This window comes from Trichosurus vulpecula, chromosome 1 (genome assembly GCF_011100635.1).
Source record: "Trichosurus vulpecula isolate mTriVul1 chromosome 1, mTriVul1.pri, whole genome shotgun sequence".
Classification (NCBI taxonomy): Eukaryota; Metazoa; Chordata; class Mammalia; order Diprotodontia; family Phalangeridae; genus Trichosurus; species Trichosurus vulpecula.
The window spans coordinates 72,501,151-72,527,421 of record NC_050573.1 but is presented as its reverse complement, the minus strand read 5'-3'; the positions used below and the strand labels follow the sequence as shown (position 1 = coordinate 72,527,421).

The 26,271-nt window shown below is 37.2% G+C and overlaps 1 protein-coding gene across 14 annotated transcripts in view; it reads left to right on the top strand.

The window, feature by feature from the left end:
• The window catches only part of RANBP3 (RAN binding protein 3), a 95,829-nt gene that overhangs the window by 35,577 nt on the left and 33,981 nt on the right, over positions 1-26,271 (top strand). For 9 of the 14 annotated variants that reach the window (XM_036754711.1, XM_036754631.1, XM_036754720.1 and 6 more), the window contains 5 exons: positions 11,056-11,092; positions 11,208-11,294; positions 16,026-16,091; positions 20,711-20,803; positions 24,733-24,845. In XM_036754711.1, coding sequence (XP_036610606.1) covers positions 11,056-11,092; positions 11,208-11,294; positions 16,026-16,091; positions 20,711-20,803; positions 24,733-24,845 — 396 coding nt within the window. Of the gene's footprint in view, positions 1-11,055; positions 11,093-11,207; positions 11,295-14,291; positions 14,364-16,025; positions 16,092-20,710; positions 20,804-24,732; positions 24,846-26,271 lie in introns of all 14 variants that reach the window. The other 5 variants (XM_036754682.1, XM_036754674.1, XM_036754666.1 and 2 more) reach the window with 1 other exon arrangement.

Here is a 26,271-nt window from a genome sequence, read left to right as displayed (position 1 = left end):
TTCCAGGACAGTGTTAGGAGGGTGATTATCTGGGTCACCTACTTTTTTTTTTTTTAAATAAAGTGTTCTCTACATATAAGTTAACTACTTTTTAGTTTCTTTGTTAAGAGTAGGGTGGGGCAGAATGAATTCCTTTGGGATTTTAGACTGATTCTGGAGGGAGAGAAAACTTTAATGATGACACTGGTAGAACACAGTTTAAAGGGGATAAAAAGAAATGAATAGATAGAATGTATTGCAGGTTATTTTCATGTGGGTTTATTCACACACATACATCAAAATTACATGGTCCTTCTCTCTCCCTTCCTAAAATTTTGCTTTCAAGAACATACATAATTACCTACAGTATTTAAATTTTTTATAAAAATTCTTTTGTTTAAAGATTATCTTAATTTATTTGTGCCCAGAGGAAACTTGAAGTGGGGAAAGACCCATAGGCTTGGGATAGGCTTCCCTTCCAAGCATTGTCCTTTGAGTCTGAAGACCTAGGACTATATTCTGGCTCTGTCACTTTCAAGCTGTGTGACCTTGGGCAAGTCACTTCCCTACTGAGCCTTAGTTTTCTCCTTTGTAAAATAGGGATAATAATAGCTGTCCTGCTTCCAGCCTCACAAAGTGATTGTGATATTTAGATGTGATGATGTATGTGAAAGTTCTTTGGAAATAGCAAAGCACTTTGTAAATATAAAGTATATTATTAAATCTTTCTTTGGGGCAAGTAAACTAAAAAAATTGTAATTTTAGACAGAGGGTGGGCATTAAGTGATACTATCCTCAACATATGGGAGCATAGACTCAGATTTAGAATTGGAAAACAGAATAGAAATCTGAATAGAAAGTAGAAATTAGAAATAGAATAGAAATAAAATAGAAAGTAGAAAAGTATTCAGTAGAAACTGAATACAGAGAGACAGGTTGAAGAAATTGGATTTCTTTTGGTTGTACATATTATCTGCCCCACTGTTCCTCTCCATTAGTCAACATAACGAGGTGTTGATTGATTTAATTTCCTCTTGCTTTCAGCTGAATCATTTTAGACAATTTTTTATGTTTTAGCATATAAGATGGAGGTTTTCACTAGAGTTGTAGAATTTCCCCATTACTATTGCTTGTAGAAGCCTTGTTTTTCTTCCCATTCACTGTCAACTCAGCCTTCTCCATGTACCAACATTCCAGTTAATAATTCAGGAAACATTTATTAAGCATCTACTATGTGCAAGGTACTATGCTAGAAGTTAAGGATACAAAAATTAAATAGTGTTTCTTCTTAAGGAGCCTATATTTTACTGGACCAATAGCCTCCCTTCATTTCAGTGGTATGGATCTGCTTTAGTGATGGAAATGATTATTTGTAGATTTCAGTTGGCTTTAACCTTCATTCCTGCTTTGCTGAAGGAAGAACTCAGATATTTTCAGAAGCACAGGGGTGTAATAATATTTTTTGTTGTATATCAAGAACCATCTAAACTGCCTAACTTCAGAGCAGCCTTGTGAAATGATCAATATCATCCTTTGCTTTGGTTCAAGTAATTTGACGAGTCTGTACTGAATACTTCCTGTGAGATCTCGTGAAGGGGATATGAAAGGAGTATTAGACATTTTTCCTTCATATCAGGGAAGTACTCATCTGCTTGGGAAGACTACGCTGGCACACAAAATAATTAGTGAACTGTTAAAGACATTATATTTCAGTACTTTAAAAGATTTGTATTTTTATCGATATATGTACTAACTCCACTGGTACAGATTACAATCTTTTCATGCCTTAGTTTTGTTAATTGCTGTGTTCAAAAACATTTATCACTTGGAGTTAGACCTTCTTGTGATTAACTTTCTCAAACTTAGCTGGGTTTAGCCTGGGACAGTACTATCACCAGGGTACCTTTTTCAGTTTGCTATAGGATCTGCTGAAGTGTGAGCTTCGATGGAATACCTTGATGAGCTCACATCATCTCCACACACGGGTGTGTTAGTAAATTTTTAACAGCCAGCCCCCTCTCCACTCCATGGCCCTATGTGCATACTTAAATTATTAACATTTTTTTCTTTTGCTTTATTAAGTCCAAATAATCAATAAAACAATACATCAAGCTCACACTGAAAATTTAACACTTATGCTAGCTGGTTCCAGCACAACTCCTTCCGCCACACTATCCTAGGGCATCAAGGGAGGACTTTATTGATAGAAAGATAATATGTAACTGTTAGATTACGTGTGAGAATAGAAGATAAAGGAGAGATCACCAACAACTATTAGCAAAGACTTTCTGCAAGTATACCTTCACTGGGCCTTAAAGCATAAGTAGAATTTAGAAAGGGGAGTTTTTCTTTGATATGGGGAAGTGGTGTAGTTTTTTTTTTTTTAATTGAGAATTAAAGTGAATCCAGCAATGCTTAAGTAAGATGATTGACATAGTATGGGTGGGTAGAGAGAAAATGAAGTCAGGAAGTCAAGTTAGAAAGATGTTGACTTCTTATTCCAGGCATAAGACACTGTGTGTTTGGACTAGGTATAGTTGAGGAAAAGATATTTTGAAGGAAGAATGTAATCAACAGGGCTTAATTGGTTTGAGGGGATGAAGAAGAAGGGTGTATAATTTGATTTCTAGCCTGGTTGGTTGGAGAGAATAGTGGTGCTGTTTATAGAGACTAAGGATTTAGGAGGAAGAGCCTGTGTGGGAAATAAGATGACTCTGGTTTGGAACACACTGGATTTTTAAGGCGATGGGCAGGATAACTAGAAAGAAACCCTGTAGGCCAGATCCGTGACTGGAACTGAGTTGAGAAAACTGAAGGTAAAGATTTGGATAAAGATAAAGATTTAGGAGCATAGAACTGATAGTTGGGAGTCATGAAAATAGATGAACTCTACTACTCAGTTTATAGAATAAAGGGCTGAAGAATGAAACTTGGAGGATCACTATATTCAAGGGATGGCAGGAGCAGTCCAAAACGTACGAAGAGTCAGTATGTTGCATCATAAACTAGCAGAACACAGAGACTTTGAAGAAGCTCAGAGAGGGACTTTATCGTTTCATTTTACTGAAACCTCAAAAAGTGAAGTGACTTGTCTGAGTCACATATTGAATTACAGAAGCAAGACTCAAACCCAGACCTTTGATTCCATTAGAGAATGAGAAAAGTAAATGAAAAGGGGCATTGATTTTTTTTTTTTTGGCAATAAAGAGGTCATTAATTACCTTTAAGAGAGAAGTTTTACTAGATATGTTAGATAAGTGAAATTAGAGGAGGTGAAAGAGTGAAGAAATGGAGATGTTTATTGTAGATGGCTCATGGGAGGTGTGTGACAGTAAAAGGAAGGAGAAAAATGGGAAGGTGGCTAGAATGAGTTTTTCCAAGTCAGAAGAGAGACGACCTGCGCTTGCATCTTTGAAGCCTAAAGGAGATACCGAAGCTGCTAGAGAGGGAAGTGTTAGGTGTGGTAAAGATGCTCCTTACAAATCAAGAAGGGATGGGATAGAGAGCGTCTCTTTGTTCCTTGATGTTCATGCTTTCCTTGCCTTCTGCCACATGACATTTAACATAATTTGCATGATTCTGTTATTCCTCTGACTAATCCTTCTCAGTCTGCTTCACTACCTTCTTAATTTTCCTCTCCTGATTCTATCCTTGGCCCATATACTGACTCAGCAGCGGATTCATTGTCATCCGTTTTGCTTTACCACCTCACACAATCTAACCTTTGGCAGTAACCTTCTAGACCAATTCAGTTCAACTCATACCTGACTCCTCCTGCAACATACTTGACAAGTGGTCATCCAGCTTTTTGCTTGGAGATCTCTTGTGAATGGGAACCCAAAACCTGAAGGAACACTTTTGGAACAATATTCATTGTTAGGAAGTTTTTTCCTATATCCAGTCCAAATTTGAGTCTTTTCAGCTTCTACCCAGTGCTTCTGATTTTGTACTCAGGGAGCAAACAGAATAAGTCTCTAATCTCTTTTCTACATGAGGGTCCTTTAAATACTTGTTGAGTTCCCTTTCCCACTTCTCATCCTTCCCTCCTCCCCAAGTCTTCTCTAATCCAGGTTGAACAACTCCAGTTCCTTCAACTAATATTTATATGGTATGAATTCAAGGCCCTTCACAGTTCTTATTGACCTCCTGTAGCCCCTATGTCCTTCCAGAATGCATCCAGACTTGAATGCTTCAGCTGAGGTCTGACCAGGGCAGAACAAAATGGGACTATTCCCTCCCTGTTCTGGATGTTGTGCCTCTCTCACTGCTGCCCAAGGTTTGATTAGTTTTCTTAGATGCCATATCACAGTATACTCATCAAGCTTGCAGTCTACTAAAACCTCCACATCTTTTTCAGACTGCTCTTTAGACAGGCCTCTCCCATCTTGTGCTTGTGAAGTTGAAATTTTAATTTTTTTTTTCGTCTCTGTTATATTTCCAGCAGCTTAGCATAGTGGATAGAGAGCTAACTTTGGAATTAGGAAGGCCATGGGCAAGTCAATTGCAACTGTTGATTTTCTTGGGATGTAGAAGTTTCTTCACCAAGAATTTCCTACAATAATAAAAGCACAGGTCCAGACCAGAATTAAAAAATTTGTCTTACTTGATTTGGTCCATTCTTGTAACTTGTCAAGATCTTTTTCAGTCCTGACTCTATCCTTGATTGTAACTTCCCTTTCCAGTTTTGTGTGATCTCCAGATTTGATCAGTATGCCATCTGCACTTTTATCCAAGTTATTAATAAAAATGGCAAATAGTATAGGACCAAGCACAGATCCCTAGGCCACTGTATTTGAAGATCTTCTGGGTTGAACCACTAATAACTCCTCTTTGGGTCTGACCATTCAACCAGTTCTGAATCTTCATAATTGTTGTGTCATCTAGCCTAAGGATGGGCAAATTGTGGGAGAGGGCAGTAATGTTTTATTGTATTTAAAAATATAAAGAATAAAATTCTTCATTCATGGGCTGATAGTTTGCTGACCTGATAGTCCATATCTCCCCATCTTTTCCATACAAACAACATGTGAGGCTTTGAAAAATGTTTAACCAAAATCTTGGTAAGTTACATCTACAGCATTGCCCTGATTTCCAAATTTAATAGCCTTGTCCAAAAAAAAACAGGAAATGAGGTTAGTCTGGCATGACCTCTTCTTGATGAATCTATGTTTGTCATTTCATCATTCCTTCCTTTTCTAGATGTTCACAGAATATGCCTAAAAAATTCTTAGATGACTGCAGTGGATAGAGTTCTGGGCAATTCAAATTCTGCACAGGTGCTTACTAGCTGTCTGACCATGGACAAGTTATTTAATCTTACTCAGCCTCAGTTTCCTCATCTATAAAATGGGGGTACTTATAGTTCCTACCTTCCAGGGTTGTTGTGAAGATGAGATAATTATAAAGTGCTTTGCAAACCTTAAAGCACTGTGTAAATACTAGATAGTATTAACATTCTGGAGTTTCGCTTAGACCTACTGGTCTATAATTTGCAGATTCCACCACCACTACCCACCTCCCTTTTTTTTTTAAATAGAAAAATCAATACAACAGTTATTGTTCTCCAAACTCATGTTTATATCTTTGATATTTTTTTATGATCTTAAAAAGGTCAGTGACAATGACTCAGCAGTTACATTTGCCCTTTCATTCATTTGGGCCTGGTGACTTGACCTCCTCAAGCACAGCTAGAAGTCTCTTAACATCTTCCTACTATTCTTGAGCATGAATTCTGTTAGCTATTTTTGTTCTGTCGTTCCCAGCCTGAAGATCATTCTCCATGGCAGAGAAAACAGAAGTAAAATAGCAAACGAGAATCTCTATCATTGGCTGTCATTATTTCATCCACTCTACGTAATGGTCCTAACCATTATTTGATTCCCCTTCTTTTAGACCTTTAAAAAATATCTGGACATCTGCGCTCATAAGTTCCATTGACTTTTGCAAACTTAGTTTGACCAAAGTGGAGGTCCTCTTCCCCAGCCAAACTTGGCCTTTCCCCCAGTATGTCCATTTTTGTTGGTGTCATTGTCTTCCTCCTAATATGTTAATTGTCTGTTTCTGTTGGTAAACCTCAGTTTACCAGGCTCTTAATCTTGAAATTATCTTCACATCTCCTACATATATTTCATTTCCTTCATTCAATCAGATGCCAAATTTTGTTCCACAATCCACAGTATCTCTCTATTTTCACTTCAGGCCATTATCATCCCTCATCTGAATTATTGAAATAGTAACTGATCTTTTTGTCTATAGTGTTGACTTTCCTATCCATTTTTATGCTGCAACCTTAATAATCTTCCTGTTGTATTATTCCTTTATTCAAGCAGAAAGTAAGATTAGAACAGTGTTCTCTATTGCCTACTAAATAAAATGTGAGCATATTATCTTGGAATTCATTTATCTTCCACAGTGTAGTTCCGGTCTTCCTTTATAGCTTTAATTCCTACTATTTTATGTTCAAATCAAAATGCATTGCCATCTCCTTTCTTTGGAACTTTGCTCCTACTTTGTTATTTCTGCATATTGAAATCGATTCCTTCTCTATCTCAGCTTACATTCTAAGTCCTCCATGAAACCTTCTCCAGATAAAAATGATCTCTTCCTTTTAGGATTTCTATAGTACTTTGTTTGTCTCTCTTTTGCACTTAGAGAAGTTTGTTTTGTATTATAATCATGAATATGTCTCATTCGTCCTCCTGTACAAAGGGCCAGGTCTGTGCTCTAATTTTTAATGCGTCTTTATGTTCCTTTAACCTTTCACATTGTAGGCATTTAACAAATGTTTATATATGTGTGTATGTATACATGCATATGTATGCATATATAATATCATATAAATTTTATATATATAACAAATGTTTATAAAGGACTGTATTTAACTGTACTAGCTTTAAAGAAGAGAAAGTACTTTTTGGAGACATGGAATAAGAAAGAAGGGTAAAGATGGAGAGCTTATATAGACTGCCTGAGGGTTCTTTAGGGAATAGAATGAAAGATCATACCTTGACCTCATTGGGAAGGGGCTGGAAGTGTGGGTTTAAGCAGAATACTATTATTGTTCACTGTTTTCTTGCATGAAAAATAAAACCAGGTGTCTTTGAACATATACTTGGTAAAAAGTAATTTACCGAAATGGGAAATTATACTAAATTACTAAAGTAGCAGTTGAAAGAACAATATGCACAGTACAGGTTGTATATTTGCTTCATAAAGTAGTTACACATACTTTAGTTACACAAAGGAGCTTAACAGGAGTACTCAGATCTAGTTCCTCTTTGAGGGCTGAGGTTGCTCAATTTTTGGCTTTGTATCCCCAGTAGCTGGCACAGGGCCTTGTGAATATTAGGTACTAAATAAATTCTTGTTGACTGGTTGATAGTGTGTCCAAAGTCTGGGGTCTCTACTCAGCGCTGGATTTTATACACCCCACTGTCATCCCTTTCACCCATGTATTGCCTATTCTTTTCTGCCCTTGCTTCCTTCCTGTGCCCTTTACTTACCCTTTTAGCCAAGGATTCTAGTTCCTCCAAAGTTGTGCCTGTCATTTTTGATTCGACTATACAGGAAGATACTGTGAAATCAAAGTTTTAGAAAGGACTATATTTTTTCAAGATTCTGTAAATGTAGTTAATTTAAATTTGAATTTGCTTTAAGACTCATGAACTAGAGAATAATAAAATATTAGAAATTAGCTATCCAACACAGCTTCATCTTACAGATAAAGAAACTGATTTGCCAAAGGATTCCCAGGTCAGAAAACATAGATGAATGTCAGTCACTACATATTTATTAATTGCCTACTCTGTTCTAAGCACTTGAGAATACGAAGAAAGATAAAAGACATTCTCTGCTGTCAAAGATCTTACAGGCCAATGGGGGAAACAATATGCAAACAACTATGTACAAAGAAACCACATATAAAATAAATTGGAGATATTCCACAGAAGGAAGGCACTAGCATTAAGGGAGCTTGAGGGAAGAGCTTCTTGCAGAAGGTAGGATTTTAAGCTGGGATGTGAAAGAAGCCAAGAGGCAGATGAGGAGGGAGAGAATTCCAGGCATGGGAGAAAGCCAGAGAAAATGCCTGCAGTTTGAAGATGGAATGTCTTGTATGAAAAACAGCACAGAGGCCAGTGTCGCTGGATTGCGCATTACATGGGGTTAAAAATGGTGGATGAGGGTTAAGTATAAGAAGACTGGAAACATAGGAGTGGGACAAAGGAGTTGAATGTCAAACAGAGGATTTTATATTTGATCCTGAAGCTAAGGGGGAGCCACTGGAGTTCATTCAATGGACAGCGGGGTAACATCAGACCTGAGCTTTTAAGGAAGATCACTTTTATTGCTGAATACTGTCATCTTCCTGTACCTTCAGAATAGGCCAAAATAATACAAAATTTAATAAAGACAAATAATAGGGACGTGAGGTTAAAAAAATCAACTTCTTAAGTGTGCAGGTGATTGGACATGTGAAAATCAGCTGGGAGTTTTGATGAACTGCAAATTCAATGAGTTAACAGTGAAACACGAACCTCAAAGAAACTTAATTCTACATGAGGCTACATTGATAGAGACAGTGACCAGAACAAAGTAGGCAGTAATTCCATTGCACTCTGCCCTGGTCAGGTATCTAGTACCTGACCTTACACTGAGCTTAAGGAGTAGGTTGAAAAGAGAAAGAACCACCAGAAATCTTGACCAGGACAAGATTATATTCAAAAGAAAACTAGATTTCACCCAAGAGGACCTGAGTTCAAATCCCAACTCTTCTACTTCTACTTCCCAACACACTAGTCTCTTCATCTCTCTGGGCCTCAGTTTCCTCATCTGTAAAATGAGAGGGTTGGCTTAAATGACCTTTTAAGATCTTCTCTAGCTTTGATTCCTATGATCCTATAAAATAGTATTTTTGGTGCCACATTTTAGGAAGAAAACTGACCAAATGGTATGTATCCAGAGGAGGTTGACTCCAGTGGTAAAGGCAGTAAGGTGTATTCCATGGGAGGAAAAGTTAAGGGACTAAGGATTTTTAACCTGGAAAAGAGAAAAGTGAGAGAATACATGATTATCTGTCTTAAAGTATTTGATGGGCTTTCATGTGGAAGGAAAGATTAGACTTACTCAGTTTGATCTCAAAGGGTAGAACAAGTAATAATAGGGGAGAAGTCTCTTAGATTTCATTTTAATGTAAAGAAACATTTCGTAGCAGGCCAGAGCTGCTGCCCAAAGGTGGAATAGACTGCCTTGAGAGGAGATGATTTTAGTTGTCATTGGATATCTTGATACAGAGACTGCTTGTCTACTTCTTTGATATGTTATAGCACACCTCTGTGGTCAGGGACAAGTTGGGCTAGACCACTGTTTGAGAACCTCTCTAGCACTGAGATCTGTGCAGATTAAAGTACCGTACTTTGTATCCCTCAAGAAGAGGTTGCCAGTGTCTCTCTTTGGCAAGTAGGACTTCTGTTGCTGACAGTTATGGTATTACTATGACAGCTTTTTCTCATGCCCTATATTAATAGCCCCAGTTGACCAGTATTACCTAGAAGTCTGTTTGAAGTATATTTAATGGTGATTTTTTTTCCTATTGTCACATAGATAGGTGAGTCAGAGTTGGGAAAAAGAGGTGGGATGGTCATGTAGTATGAATGAGAGATAATGGGGTAGACAGCCCACGTTGCCATCTATTATATTTTAAAGGCTTCCTGTGCATTAGAAAGGTCTTTAAATAGAAGGACATGGGCAAGAATCTCACAGGATGATGAGGCATGAATGGGTTTTAATCTGTACCATTGGAGTGAGTCCTGATGTCAGTGAGATCAAGAAGTTGTTGAAGTAGTGAAGAAAATTAAAAAGAGGAGTTTTCCTACAGGGCTAACTATTAGTGATTTGTCTCATTGTGTTCAGTATTGTATATTCATCATGCTAGAATATATAGTTTGGAATTCTGTTGGGTTAAGATGCCTCACGTTTTCTTTAGAGAACATGTGTTTATTCAAAGTGAGTGTTGAAGTCAAATGGGAAAGTTGCTATGTTTCAAGGTTTTATGGCTACAGTATCGTGTCATTCCTCATAAATCAGTCATGGTAGAGTCCTGATAGAGTAACTTGCTTGAATATCTGAAAGCTCAGCATTCTTCTTGCTGATTAAGTGTCTGATCAAAATATGGTAGATGATACTTTAGTTACCTCACTGGAACATCAGCTCTAAAAGGTCTAGCCAAGAGCATTTTGTGTTTGGTTACTTAATAAATATTTATTTCAGTGAATTCAAGCTCTGGGACTGAGAAAAGTTTCTTTTGTCAGGAATTTTAAAATATTTAAAAAATCTCATTAGGCCAATTTCATTGCTGACTTAGTGTTTTATTTCTAAGATCTGGGGTGAGAATGAGGAAATTTGTATTTTGCTCTCAGTTAATGTTTTGTTGCAATTAGACTACAAAAAATAATCTACTTTAATATATTTGATAAATTTGATTGTTGGTTCTGGAATTTAATGCCAAAGGCAAGCCCCATAGTTCTGACCTGCTGAGTGGATTTTCATGGCTTGGCTGAGACTAAGGGATCCCTACTTTATTAAGAGTGCACCATGAGCCTAGTATTCCATGTCTTTTATACAGCCTGTTGGGCTGCATTGCAGAAGTGGTGATATTTTGGTCATAGGCAAATGAGTTAACAGTGAAAAGGCAAAGTGAATAGTGCATAGTGAATAGGCAAAGTGATTTTGAAAATAGACAATTTCATATGTTTGGCCTCTTAGGGTAGTATTTCAGTTAGTAAAAACATTATAATTTATGAAGATAATGGTGATTAGTCTTTATTTTGTAAATATTCTCTAGAGAGGTTACAAAAGGGGGAGAGGTGTTTTTTAATCTATGCTTTCATAAGCCAAATAGAGAAATGTTTCATTATAACAATCATCCTTTGATCTTTTGGTTGAAATTCTGAATATAATTTTAATAATTCTGCAGTTTAAGTGTAGGTCTTGATAGTATAATAGGTTATAATTCATTTTAGAACTTAAATGGATTATTAGGGCAAGTCTGTTTTACCACCTGTTATGCTTTTATTTCAGAGATCAGCTGATGGCTCAAGTCCAGAAGATGGAGAAGGTGAGGAAATCTGCCAGATATTGGATGTGTTAGTATCTGTAAAAGGGATCAACTTTATATATATATCCATATATATTATATATATCCATATCCTTTTTCCCATTATCCTCTGCAGATTCTGACCGAGAGGATGGAAATTACTGCCCTCCTGTGAAACGGGAAAGGACTTCTTCGTTAACTCAGTTTCCTCCGTCACAGTCAGGTAAAAATTGTATCACTATCCCAGAACAAGAGAGGAGAGGGTATATTTATTTTTTGGTCATGTCACCTGTACCCTTTCCACCCCACCCCATTCCAAACCCTACAATGTAATAGCCATGATTCATTTGTTACCCAGATAGTGTATAAGCCAGTAAAGAATGAATCTAAGACCTAACTTCCATCAGAAATGAAGATAGCAAGGTATTATAGCTTTTCCTTAAGTGTAATGCTAAACGTCATCTGTCTGGTGTGTAATTAAATAAACAGACATGGAACAGGGTGATTTTCTCACACCCTCTCTTAGAGACTGAGAAGTGACCTCTTATGAATGGCTGGCCTACAGTGGAGAAGGTGGGGTTGGGAAGGAGTTACCCAGTCCTGAAGGGACAGCTCTGTTGGTCACACTAAATCACACAGTCCCATCTCATAGTTTTAAATTAAAAGCTGATGAACCTCGATAGGCTTTGGACCTTGTTAATCAGATCAGGGTGACCTGAACGTGGTAGGGAGGGAGTCTGTGCTGTTTAACAAAGACAGCACTATGTAAGGCAGAGAACGCTGCATTTAGGGTTTAGAATGTGGATTCATCTCCCAGATGTGCTGCTCACTACCACCTGTGTGACTTTGGACAGTCTGCTTCTAGAGGACCTAACTTTCTCCTCCACAGAATGAGAGTGTTGATGATCTCCAGCCTGAGCTATCCAACTTCAGATCCTGTGAGCTTAGCAATAGTATTTTCAGTTTCTATTCATCTGATGCCACTGCTATCATGAAACATAGGCATACTGAATTCAGGGAAAGGTCTGTCGTGTTGAAGCCCAGCAGACATCTTTACCAGGGCAGTGTGGCACAAGAGAAAGAGCCTTGGATTTTAGCCATTCCCTTGGAAGAAAGACCTAAACAATAAACTTGATAGTCAGTTTTGGAATCAGGGGACCTGGATTCACATTTTGGCTCTACTACCTATATGATCTTGGTAAAGACTCTTTAAGTTTTCTGGTTTTCAGCTTCCTCAGCTGTAAAATGAAAGGGATGAACTAGATGATATCTAAGATCCTTGCCAGTTCTAAATCCTATATATTCTTATGCTAAATATCACTCTTTCCTTAGACCTTATGCCACTTTAAAAAAAAAGGCATTCATCTTCTGATTATCTGTAGAAGAGATTAATGGTATGGATAATTAAAAAATAGATATTTCAGATTTGATATGTATTCTGACTTTATTGGAAGTACTATACATCTCCCATCTAGACACTAACCAGACCTAATCCTGCTTAAGGATTCTTCTGAGGTCAGGTGAGACCAGGCATATGGATGAAGATGCACCGTGGTATAGTGGATAGAATCCTGGACTTAGAATCAGGAAGAAACTCTGTGTGTGTGTGTGTGTGTGTGTGTGTGTGTGTGTGTGTGTGTGTGTGTGTTTCACATATACACATGTACTTGTTTTATATTTATTGACATCTTTTGTTTTTACATTATCTAAATTTCTGTTTCCTTTCACCACTTCTCTCCCAGAATCATTGCTTATAACAAAGATTTTTTTTTTTTAAAGAGTAAGGGGGGGGGAATAATCAGTATATCAAGTGCTATATATACTTGCATTTTTATTCATACAGTTAGAGTGTATAAAATACAATCAATATTTTTTTTTCAAAATCTGACAATATATGCAGTTTTCCTCAACTATACATATCTTTTCTTACCTCTGCACCCACCCTCTTCACAAAGGAGTGGGAGGAGATAAGGGATATATTTAAATCATAGCTCTGGTACTTATAACTGTATGACCCTGGTCAAAGCACTTTACTACCTCAGGCAGCTCCATAGAACCTATTTACTGTGATAAATAGCTTGACCTCTAAAATACTTACAGCTCTAAATTTATAATTCTTTGATTGCAATCCTTGTTGTATTGTGAGTTCTCCATGCAGAAACTGATAATCACAGCCCTATGGTAACAGATAAGCTGCATTTTGCTTGCAGTAATGTTGGAATCGGTTTCCCTTCTCAGAGAATACCTCAGTTAATTATGGCAGGAGGCATCTGGAAGCCTGATGGTTAATAACCAGCCGGAGAGTAAAAATTTTTGATGCAATAATAATCAAGAACTGGCTATAATTTCAAATCCTTACTTTAGCTTTTTCCTGTTTCTTCCATTCCCTAGAAGAAATATCTAAACAGTTAAAACTGACAAAGTGTGAACTCCAGGGGAAACAAAGAACCTAAATGTAAGATAAGCAATCCCACTGTGTTTTGCCTTGGTTGGAATATATCTAAACAGGGGATTTCACATTCAGCTCCCAACACCTCTTTCAAGAATGACATTGACAAGCTGGATGAGGCCATCAGATTAATGTGGGAACATAAAATTATATTCAGTGAGGTAGTTGGAGGAACTGGCTATTTTAAACCTAGAGAAGATGTGACTTTGGGAAAAGGCTAGGGCCCATGATTGTCTTCATCTATCTGAAGGTCTGTGAAAAGTACAGAGGGATTAAATTTGTTCTGGGTACCTCCAAAGGGCAGAAAGAGAACCAGTGGTTGGAAATGGTAGTAAAGCAGATTTGGGATTATTGGAAGGAAGATCTTCTTACCAATCAGAATTTTCAATAGGACAGTAAACTTCACTGGCATTGTAGAGGCTAGATGGTCAGTTGTTAATGTTGTAGAGGGGATTGATACATTGGCTAGGGGTTGTACTAGATTACCAACTTTGAGTAGTCAAGAATTGACTCCGATATGTAAAATAAACGTTGATAGTGTCCCAGATTTTCACTGTAAAGATACACTAATTTTAAACGGCTTTTATTGTGAACATTTGAAGTATCTTGTCCGTGATGATGTATCATCTCATGGCTATAAATCACACATTTGTATTTTGAAATTTGATACTTGGCAGAGAAATGATCTCATGTGTCTTCCCTTTTACTCATGCTATTTTTATTTCCTCCCACTCTTTTCCCCTTCCTTTCCCCATACCACCTTGATGACAGTATCAAAAAACAATGTTTTTATGCCATCCACCTTCTGTGAACCATCTGCAGGCAATTCTGACTCAGAACCAGGTGAGCTTCCCTAGTCTGTTTGCTCTTATGCTCAGGGATTTTTCCCATGATACAGACAAAGGCAGTTTATGTTGGATGTTATAGAGATGTTGGATGTTATAGAGAGGTTTCATTTTGAGGTGACTCATTCAGATGATTTCTGGAGTTCCTTTCATACCATGAGTGAGAGGTAAGGGGAGGGCAGGGCAGGAAAGGACATAGAAATGAAACCAGGAGTTCTTAATCTAGAGTACATGGCCCTGTGGAGTACATGAACTTTAATAGGGAATAAATTGAATCCTTATTTTTTTATTTTTCACTAACCTCTAACTGAAATTTAGCCTTTCCATCACTTATTTAAAAACATTACTCTGAGGATTCTTGACTTCCAAAGGAGATCCATAACACTAAAAGAAAAAAAGTCCTAGATAAAGCATTACTATGAGGATACAAATGCAGTTGAGACAGTTCTTGTCTTGTAGGGAATTACAAAGAGGGAGCTGGAAGGCAGAGATTGGCAGGGGTTAGTCGTACAGACATGGCTATAGTTTGGAGATGGTAGTCTTTGGAAATAAGGTGAAGGCCTGGGTCTGGCTAAGTTTAGAGTCCAGGGTAATTCTAGGGGTAGAGTAAAGAGTATGAATTAGGTAATGGAATTCATTTTCATTTTTCTAAATAATTGACTTAGAAATGAAAACTAGTTACCCAAGTAGGATGAATTATTTAATAGCAATAATTTGTGACTAAGTTTCCTAGGTTAGCCTTTAAAAATTATGGGAATATATAGAAATATAATAGAAAAAAATTTCTATTCTGGTGTTCAGAAAGTTTTACTCTCCTGGGATGTTACTCTTATTCATTGGGTAGCCATTTAGCCCTGCTTTTAAAAGCTTTTAGGAACATTTCCTACTTAGAGCAAAGAATTTCTACTAGACTTTGAAAGTAATTTTTTTTTTCATTTAGAATTATCAGATTTAATATATTCCTTATGATGACTCTTAGTTCTTCATTATAGTACTTTAGGAGTTACCATAATGAGAATTGCTATTCCCATTTAGCAGGTGAAGTCATCAAGGCCTAGACAAGGATTAAGTGGGTTCAAGTTCTTTACAATTCTTGGTTATCATTCCATCCTTTCCCACAGTGAAAGCAGGTCTATGATGGGATCCTTATTTTTAGGCGCACTTTGCATCTGTTTTTTTTTTTTTTAACCAAAAACATTCTACATTGTAAAACATTTCCAGCTTCAGGGTGATTCTGTAACCATAGACTTTCAGTAGTTAACCAACTTTTGTTAAAACCCTGGAATTTTGTTCCTTAGAAAAATTACATCTTTTTGTGCAGTAACTTTTCCTGCTTCCACTTCTCTTAGCCATTATCTAATTTACTGTTGTGTTGTCAACTCCCACCCACTTTCAGAGCCATTGAATCAGCACCACCCATTAGTAATGTCTACAAAACAAGCTCATTTCAGCAGCTCTGTAGCTCTTACTTGGGGGGGTGGGGGTGGGGATTCTTCCATTTTGTTTTAATTCAGGTCTTTTGAGGTCTTTTCCTTACTTCTTTGGGCCTCCCTCATTGACTGCTGGGACCAGCAGCCCTCATTTTCTTTGCCCTGCTGCATCTCTGGCTTAGACATCCAGCCGAAGGCCTGCTTTCTTACCTTTTGTATTGTACTTCTAGAGGAAAAGAGCAGTGGATTCCGACTGAAGCCTCCCACACTTATCCATGGTCAGGCACCCAGCGCAGGTATGTTCAACCTTTTATTTCTTTTTTTTCTTTCTTGGGAAAAGAAAGGTAAGCTATTTGTTAAATTTTCAGGGCCTTCCTCCACAAAGAAGTTTAAAGATATTGATGTTGATTGTTCTAACTTGCTATTCTGCTTCAAGAGAGGAAGAACAGTGTTTTCACTTTAGGCCTCATGTGTATATCTTATTGTCAGGACTTTATTGGGATGTGCTTCAGAATGGCCCTACCCCACCACCCCACTTTCCCCCCCAAAAAACTGGATGGGAGAGGAAGTCATGGTCCAAAATACATTTAATATTCTTTCTTTAAAGGTCAGTGCTAGAAAGCAAAGTATTAATTTTAACATTTAACACTTCTAAACTATTTTTCTTGGGGCAGCTAGGTGACACAGTGAGTAGAGCACCAGCCCTGGAGTCAGGAGGACCTGAGTTCAAATTTGACCTGAGACATTTGACACACTTAGCTGTGTGACCTTGGGCAAGTCACTTAACCCCAATTGCCCTGCCTTCCTCCCTCCAAAAAAAAACAAAACAAAAAACTATTCTTCTCAAGTCCTCCTTCACTTACTCCTTGTGGCATTCAGATTTCAGATGTGTTCTGCCAAAGGACCAGTGGAGAGCCTTATCGTCACTAGAGATTGGCTACTTGGTGGTGAAATTTTTTTGCCATGGTGCTTCCTGAAGATGTGGGCAGGGGGATATGATATGTGTTAGTGTTTGGGCTATCTATTAATGGAATACTGGAGCCTTGATGTATTGAAGTATCTAAACTACCTAACACCTAGTAAGAAAGATGGAATAACCAGAGGCCCAGAATTTCTGTAGGAAAGTAGATGGTTCCCCATGTTGGTTCTTGTAGCTGTAAATTAGGAAGCAATGAACAAATTTTTCTTCTGCCTGATTTGTTTGCTGAAGCTCCCTAGCCTTTTGAAACTCACTAGCGTATAAAAAAACTGCATCCATCTAATTGCTTGAAATTATAGATTGAATTTCCTATTGGTTTTTCAGGTTTTATTACGAAAGCTTAAAACTGCACTAAGGCTTTTGGGCCATGCTATATAAGAAAATAAAGACCTATTCAATCATTTGACCATTCTGCAGAAGTGATTCTCATTTTATTTTCAAGACCTTGATGTTTCTAAATAGGAATGGACAAGGAACCAATGTGGGACAAATATGATATGTTTGTTTTATTCCATCTGAACAAAAACAATTAGTAGACTTTTGATAATTGAAACAAATTTTGGACCTGAAAAACCTTACTGTGTTTTGGCTAGAGGTGAAGAGAGTTCTATAGCTTATGAAACAGATACCAATTTTGTAATTATTCATTTAAAGCTCTTCATAAACTGACTCCTCCTTGCATTTTGTTTCTATGCTGTACTTTTGCATTGATTGGTCTTCTCCCTTCTCCCTCCTTCCACCTCACCCGGCCCCCCCCCCCCCCCCCATGTAGTTATTAAAATTAACTCCCATTGCAATGTAAACTTCTGCTTTTTTTTTAATTTGTTTTGGGTGGGTTTTTTTGTTTGGTTGTTTGTTTTCGTGATTTTCTTTCTATCCCCATTGGTTGAGCACAGTGCCTGGTACATGGTAAGAGTTTAATAAATGTTTGTGAACATCTTATTTTAGTGAAATGGAGTTTTCTGCTGTGGGTAATACAAAGACAAAATAATAATTTTGATGTCTGAGTGAGAAGTAGTTGAGTAATGATAATACCATCACTGACACCACATTTTGAGAAACTTTTTCATGAATGCAATAACTTTCTGGGTCAGAACACAGATTTAAGAACCTTGCCTTGATTTATTTGGAGTGCTGTGTTTCTCCACAAGTATATACCAAAATACGCAAGTTTCAGGAGGAACATTTTTCTTTTAAAAAAAAAAAGAATGAATTTGCTTCATCTTTATTATCACTAGGAAAAAGTGACTTTTTTTTTTTAGCCCAAAGCATCCCTTCAAAATACTTTGTCACAGGAAAACCAGTATATTTCATATAGATGTACCCTGTGCTCTGCCTTTATGTAACCAGATAATTTTGCCAAGAGTCTTATTTGTAACAGACTATTTTTTTCTGAAACCGATTGTTAACAATTTGAGAAACTTCACGTAGCTCCTCACTCATATTTCTAGATAAATACAGTTGCCCATGAAGCATGCAGTGTGTCCAAATTTCATCAAGGGCCACATTATTAACTAGTGCTTTAGATCTGCATTTTATTTTGAGGTCAGTTAAGCTTTGCTAATACAATATAATATAATTCTTCCACATGATATCATTTAAAATTTCCGTCAGCTATATTGAAATTTCTCTTGGCGTAGCATTGTCATCAGTAGGTTTGAAACAACTCTAACATCAGTTTAATATGTTCATCTAAACAAGAATACCTTTAGCTACATTTGTTGCTCATTTATGTGTGTGTGTCACATCAGTAGCTGCAAATGTAATCTACATTTCTCCCTTCAAATGAAGTTTTGATACTCTGCAGTTGTGTAAGCCAGCTCATACAAAGCAGGTGATCATTTTGATCTCACAGACATGGCTTTTGAAAAAGTTTGGTTTTGTTTATTAAAAGCATATTATTTTTTCTTTGAAAAATTCTTGTTTTTCCCCCGTCTACTCTCCTTGCACCTCTTGAGATGTTTTAATTTCTTAGCCTTCATGCTGTCATGAAAAGCATTTATACAAAAAAAGGTATAGTAGGACTCGGAAATCCTAGTGATGAATGTAGTGGAATATGCTGTCTAGATTTGAGCTTTTTACTTTGTGTTTCTGTATGTCCATTACTTAAACCGTCTCTGTTATCTTTGTACTCATTTCAGCTCTTCTAGTTTATTTGTTTTCAAATATTTTATGTGTATCACAGCTGGATAGTATTTAACTTTTTTAAAAAAATTTGAGGTAATAAAAACATTTAAAACAATTTCAATTTAATTGTTTGTTTTTAATAATCTGGTTTTTTATATCATGCCTACTGAAATTAAAGATGTTGAGAAATACAAAGGTCAGTTGACAAGCACTTATTAAGCAGTTACCATATGCCAAGCACTGTGTAACAGCTATGGTTCTTTAAGTTCCATACCAAGATTGTTTAACTTTTAGTTTATAAATACCCCAGTATTTGTTATGAACTGCCAGCTGACGTGGGCAGGTTGCATCCATCCATATTGGGATTTGAAGTGCATACTTAAATTTGACCTCATTTGTGCATACTATATTAAATAATTGTTGTCAAGAATTTATTTTAGTCTTTGTTTTGTTGGTTTTGCTTTGAATTTGTTTTCATTGTGGAAAAAAGTGAATATGTGGATGTTGTACTCAAAAACATCCAGTAGTTTTAGGCATTGCTTTGTGGCCCCTACATGCACCCCAACTCCTGCTCTTATAACCCCCACCCCCTTTTTCCACCCACTCCTACTTTGTAGAGCTCTGCCCTTATATGTCTGCTTAGATTCGTTATCTGAATGTGACATATTCCCCTTCAAGGCCTCATGTAGTGGTATGTAGGTGACTTGAAGGTTATGAAGGTCATTCCAGTAGAGCTCTAGCTCTGGGAGGTCTTGCCACATTGGGAAGGCTTTGACTATAGATGATGGCTTTTATCCCACGACTAGTCTATCTAAGTGTAAACAGAATCATTATTGAAAAGTTGGCTCTTGGTAGATGAATTTTTTTTTTTCCCCTACAGCAACTCATAGAATTATCTATTAAGGTGTAAAAGGGTTGCCACCTGTATTGGTGGAAGAAGCCCACATATTGATGCAGACATAGATTTTTGAAGGATTAAAGTAGGGTATTTTGAAAAGCAGATTTTAAAAATGTGTTGAAAAACCACTGCATTAGGGATCAGTAGACCTGGATTGATAGCTTTGGGGTTGGGAAGGACATTAGGGATCATTTAGTCCAACCATCTCCTTTTACAGATTGAGAAACCAAGGCCTAGAGATATGAAGTGACTTGCCCAGGGTCATATAAGTGAAGCGCTGGGATTCGAACAGAGGTTCTCTAACTCTAAATGCAGTGGAGTGGTTTTGTTTCATTTTGTTTTAACACTGCTTGTTTAACCCCCAGCTTTTCAAAAAAACTGTACGATTCCTTGGACAAGTCATTTTATCTCAATGGAGATCAGTTTCTTCATATGTGCTAGGAGCAGAGAATTAAATTAGATGGTCCCTAAAAAACCTTCCAGCTCTTACATTCCATGTATCTTTAAGGTACAGTTAAATTAGATTAACTCAGGTAGTTCTGACTATCTATGACCACTCGTTATGTTTAGAGCTTGGTGTTTTCCCAGTTACTTTCATTTTAGCTCTTGAGTAGAAGAATATGTTGGCTGTCCTTACAGGAGTCCTTTGGGACTAGTTTAACTGCAAGCAAGGCCAGATAAAGTAGGTGGGAAATTCGTTTCCTTATGCCCGAAGAACACTACGACAAAAAAAGTTAGAAATTAGCTGGTATCAGTAGAAAGGAAAATTGTGCCTCATCTACCAAGTATAGCATCCATCAAGGATTATAGAAGCTCCTGGAAGTTAATTTTTTTTCAAGTGTCTAAGGAAGTTGAGATGGTGAATTTTGCATTTGTAATCTTGAATCTTTGAAGGTTGCTTCTGTTTTTAGGTCTGCCAAGCCAGAAACCTAAAGAACAGCAGCGAAGTGTGCTACGCCCAGCAGTATTACAAGCTCCCCAGCCAAAGGCACTCTCGCAAACAGGTCAGTGTCTTGACCTTGGTTGTATTATATTTATGTATAATATTATGTATATATTATAAACATAATTGAAACTACAGGCAGTGTCCTCATGGACTTTTTCCATATAGCCATTTTTATTTAGTCTGGGATCTTTTCAGGATAAGTCTTTAACCATAATTTTTGTTTTTATGTCTCCTATAATAGAGATTAAATTAGAGGGAGAAACACTGTGGTTATATATTATAACCAGCACATTGAAAAAGTCTTGACTGCAGTATATGCAATGTGCCACATCCAAGGACCCCTACCTCTGCAAAGAAGGGGAGTGGGACAAGAGCTTTCTTATATATGTGTCTCTCGTTTAGGACTGGACTTGATCATTATGATTTCACAGCGTTCAGTTTTGATTATTTTGTTTTCATTTACACAGATATAGACTATTTCCATTTTCTTGGTGTGTGAGAATGGAAAGTTGTTTTGATTTCCATTTTTCTTATTGTATTTTGGAATTGTCTTTCACGTGACTTAATAGTTTGCAATTTTTCTTTAAGAAAAATTGCTCTAAGAGCTGTTTGTTCATCTCCTTTAATCGTTTATTGGGTGCATTTTATATTTAGTTTCATTTCTGCCTTAGATATCAGACCTTTAGGAAGAATAAGAAATAATTTAACTCTGTAACTTGGTGTTTGACAAACCCCAAAATATGAATTACCTGTAGGAAGAGTTCCCTTTTGTTGCAAGAATTGCTAGGAAAACAGTCTGGCAGAAATTAGGTTTGAAACAGCATTTTACACCATATGCTGCAATAAACTGAAAACAGATGTGTGATATGATTATTAAAGTTATACCATCAAAATACTAAGAAAATCAGAGGTGCCCCCGCCTTCAAGGAGCTCCCATTTGATAGGGGAGATAGTGTGTAAACTTAAATATACATATAGCATAAATAGAGAGTTAACAGAAGATAATCTCAGAGAGAAGGAACTAGTAAGAGGAAAGGAAGGGTGAGGCCTCCTGCAGAGATTTGGATTTGAGCTAAGCATTGAAGGAAGCCAGGAGGCAGAGGTGAAGAAGAAGAAGAACACTCCAGACATGGCAGACAGCCAGTGCAAGTCTCGAGTCTGGAGATGGAGTGTCGTGTGAGAAACAGCAAGAAGACAAGTGTTAACTAGAGCAGTAAGTACGTTGTGAAGAGTAAAGTTTAAAGCTACTGAAAAGGCAAGAAGGGGAAGATTGTAAAGGGAACTGGTTTTTTAGAGGCAGCTGGAGGCGCAGTGGATAGAGCACCTGGCCTCAGATTTGAGAAGACCTGAGTTCAAAGCTGGCCTTGAACACTTAATTCGCTATGTGATCCTGGGCAAGTCACTTAACCCAGTTTGCCTCAGTTTCCTTGACTGTAAAATGGGGATAATGACAGTACCTATCTCCCAGGGTTATTGTGAGGATCAAAGGAGATAATGTTTGTAAAAGTGCTTATTAGCACAGTTCCTGGCACATAGTTGGTACTGTAAAAATGCTCATTACCTTTCCCTCTTAAAAGCCATAGCATTTTACACTTGATCCTGGAGTTAATAAGGTGCCTCTGGGGTTTTTTGAGTTTGTAGATGATATGATCACATCTGCTCTTTAGGAAAATTACTTTGGAAATGAAGTCGAAGGTAAATAGAATGGGAAGAGATTTGATGCAGGGAGACCAGGAGGCTATTGAAATAGTTGATGAGGATGCATACCTTGGCTTCATTGCTATCAAATTCTGTGCCCAGGCATCCAGAGTAACATGGGCTTGTGAAGTTGCTGAAGATGGGAATGTAGCAGAATAGACCTTTCATCCATAATAAAGTAGTCCATCCTTTTGTGTGGAAAAATAGATGAACTGAGTTATTTAATAGTAACCATTAGCGATCAGTGACATCTATTATGTCAATATATGTATGTGTGTGTATATATATACATATATATATATGAGTGTGTATGTGTGTGTATATACATGTATATACATACATGCACATATTCATATTTATCTGTGTGTGTATATATGAAGAGAGAGAAGTTCAGCAAGTTAGGGACAGGAAGATTTCATTTTGTACAATGGGAAGTAAAGAGGAAAACTGAAGAAGCTGCTTACCAATTTAATGATAATGATAATACTGTGTTTGTATAGTCTATTATACTTTTCAAAACATGTTTACCTCTATGACCTCACTTGATCCTTTTAACAATTGTGTTACTCTTTGCTCTGAAAAGTGAACTAAATTTTAAAAACACTCATTTTGTGACTAGAAATATCAAATGAATTTTACTAGCATTAACCTTACTATACTAAAGTACATGAAGAAGAAAAAAGAGAGTTGATGAGGAACTGTCCTACATTTGTGGCTGTGTGAGTAGGGAGGAGACATATGCAAGAGATGTGAAAGTAGAAAGGACATTTGACAACTGATTGGCTATATTAAGTGAATGAAAGAGAGGAGTTGAGGGTGGTGGTACCTTTGAACAGCACTAGAGAAGTTCAGAAGAGGGAGGGTTTGTGGGGAAAGATATTGAGTTCCGTTTTGGACCTGGTGAGTTTGAGGTTACATGAAATTAAAAAGCTTTTGCACAAATAAAATTCAAGCAGTGAGGATAAGAAGGGAAACAATTAAAAAATCTTTGCATTAAATATCTCTCATAATGGTCTGATATCCAAGAATTATAGACTACTAACAGAAAACCAAAAGCTGTTTCTCAATAGAAAAGTGATCATAGGATATGAATAGTTCTCAAAATTATTGTGAAGTATTAGCAACCACATGCAAAAATGCTCCAAATGACTAATAGTGAAAAATGGAAAAATTTTTAAATCTGAAATTCCACTTCATATCCAAGAAATTGACAAAGGTAACAAAAGGTGGTTGTTCAGCTTTGGGGTTTTCTTGGCAAAGAGAATGGCAGTGGTTTGCTATTTCCTTCTCTAGCTCATTATACAGATGAGGAACTGAGGCAAACAGGGTTAAGTGACTTGCCCAGGATCACGGAGTTATTAAGTGTCTTGAATTCAGGAAGATGATAAAAGATAAGAATTGTTAAAATTGTAGGGGTTATAGAAAGACGAATCCAGCGTTTCTTAATGTGAATTTCTTTCTCCTAGTTTAAGAAAAATTACGCTTTTTTTGTTATTTCTTTTGAGAGACCTAGAAATACATCATCTACGTCATTGAAAGAAAAGTTCCCAGATAGTAAAGGGATATTTTGACGCAGATCCACCTTAACTAAAGTGCAGTTACCACTGCAGCACTTGCCACTCTGCTCTGAATCGTGCTGTCTTGGTGACAGAATTGTGTTTACCCAGCACAGAGAATTTTGTGTTCTGAACTTCTGCAAGGGCAGATTATCTGATCTGGATGGTGCCCAGTGACATCATATGTACTTTCTCTTTTTCTTTCTTTCTTTCTCTTTTTCTCCTTCTTCCCCTTTTCTCATCTTCTTGCCATTCCATTGTCTGTTGCTAACAGTCAAAGGTATTGCTGTTGGCTTTAGGGTAAATAGCTTATTGCTTCTTCCTTCTCTTCGAGCCTTGACACATGCTTTTTGATTCATTCATCCCCATCTCATGTGACATTTAGTCTTTATTAGCAAATCTGATCATAGAGAATGTGGAAGCTTAGTGAATTTTGCCTTTAAATGGCATTTTTACACAGCGAATGTAAGTTTCTACTGTTTGAGGTAATTTTTTGTTTGTTTTTGTTTTTGTTTTTCAGAATAATTGAGTGTAACATTGAGATTTTTTCCTCCCTCCCCCCAAGGGCAGAGTATTATAAGACTGTACAGATTTGTGGTCTTCAATATTAAGTGAAAAATGTGTTTTAAATGAGGAAACAATTAACTTTCCCTGCAGTTTTTAATATTACCTAGAAAAATTGGTTGTAGATAGGAACTACTCTAATCCTTTGGTTGTTTCCTTCTTTTTGCAGTTCCTAACAGTGGCACCAATGGTGTTAATGTGCCCTCAGACTGTCTAGGAGCAGCTACATCTGAATCAATAAATAATAGTGCACTGAGGAATCCTTCTGAGTCTGCTGACAAGGTATGCTGGGCTTAGTGTCTCACAGCCCAGGTGGGAGAAGAGAAGAGGCCCAGCCTGAATCATGAGTGTTTTCTAGACAATACTGGTTGTATAAAACACTAGGAGTTTTTAGTGTTTTCAGATTTTGGACTATTTTAAGTGTTTTCATGTATTGAATCAATCAGTCATGTGTGAAAAGTGGTCATGACAGCACTGATCATTCAAAACCTAAAATCTTTCTGATGTTCATAGAGGGTCACAAAGGGTTGGGGGCAAGCAAAGTGGAAATAAGGACATAGAAATTTAGCTCAAAAGCTGTTTCAGTCGATGTAACATGTTCCAGTATGGGCCAAGCTGAGAATTGATCAGAGGAGTGACATACAGCTATTAATTTTTCTCCTGGTAAGTTCAGTTATTGCCTGATTATGGATGCATAATTCAGCATTCCCATGGTCACTATGTGATACATGCACTGGCTTAGATGATCTGAGGGGGAGGTGGAAAAGCAAGTGGATATGTTTAAGCATTTTACATGATAAAATTTCTTTCTTCCTTCTGTATTCAACACTGCAGAAAGAACTTTGTGTAGATAGATTTAGATATATTTCTGGCCTTGTCATCTGTGGAAATTTACATTTAGTGTCAAACTAAAAGGTGATTCAGTCATTCTCAGAGCTGGAAGCAACCTCAGAAGTTAGTTAATATCTTAGCTTGAATTTCTTCTGCAGACCTCTCCAAAATGTGGTTGGTCATCTAGCCCACTACTTTGTAAATACAGTGTTGGAGAGCTCACTAGTTTAAAGGCTGCCATCATTCCTTGGGACAGCTCTAATCATTAGGAAGTTTTTCTTTCTTTCTATGAAGCCTAAATCTTACCTTTCTGAAAATCCAGATTGCTGCTTGTTCTGGGAGCAAGCAAAATAAATTATATCCCATTTCTATATAATAGCCCTTGCAGTAATTAGATTAAGTGGTCCTGGTTTCCCTGTTTTGTTCTCTAGGCTCAACATCCCCATTTCCTTCAGCTACTTCTAATCTGGTTTACTTTCCTTTCTCTTCCCCTTCCTGGCCACCTTTACGTGCATTCCACCTGGTTGGTCTTTCCTATATGTGTGAATTGAAAGCTGTCTAACCCAGGCAGAGGACAGCAGATGATTGCCTCCCTTGGAGGGAAGTGCCTCTTGTAACACACCCCAGAATGACTTTGACCTGCTTTTGCTGCCATCACCCTGTTGGTTTGCACTGAGCTTGTATATCACTCAAACCTCTAGGTCCTTTTCCATGAATTGCTTTTTAGCCCTCTAGTTCCCTACTTGGGAACTTGATTTTTTTTTTTAACCTGAATGTACAACTTTACATCCCTCCCTCCTTCCTTCTCCCCTGCCAAAAAAACCAATTCAATGTTTTTCTGAGGATGAAGGCTTACCTTTCCTTGTGTTATAGTGGG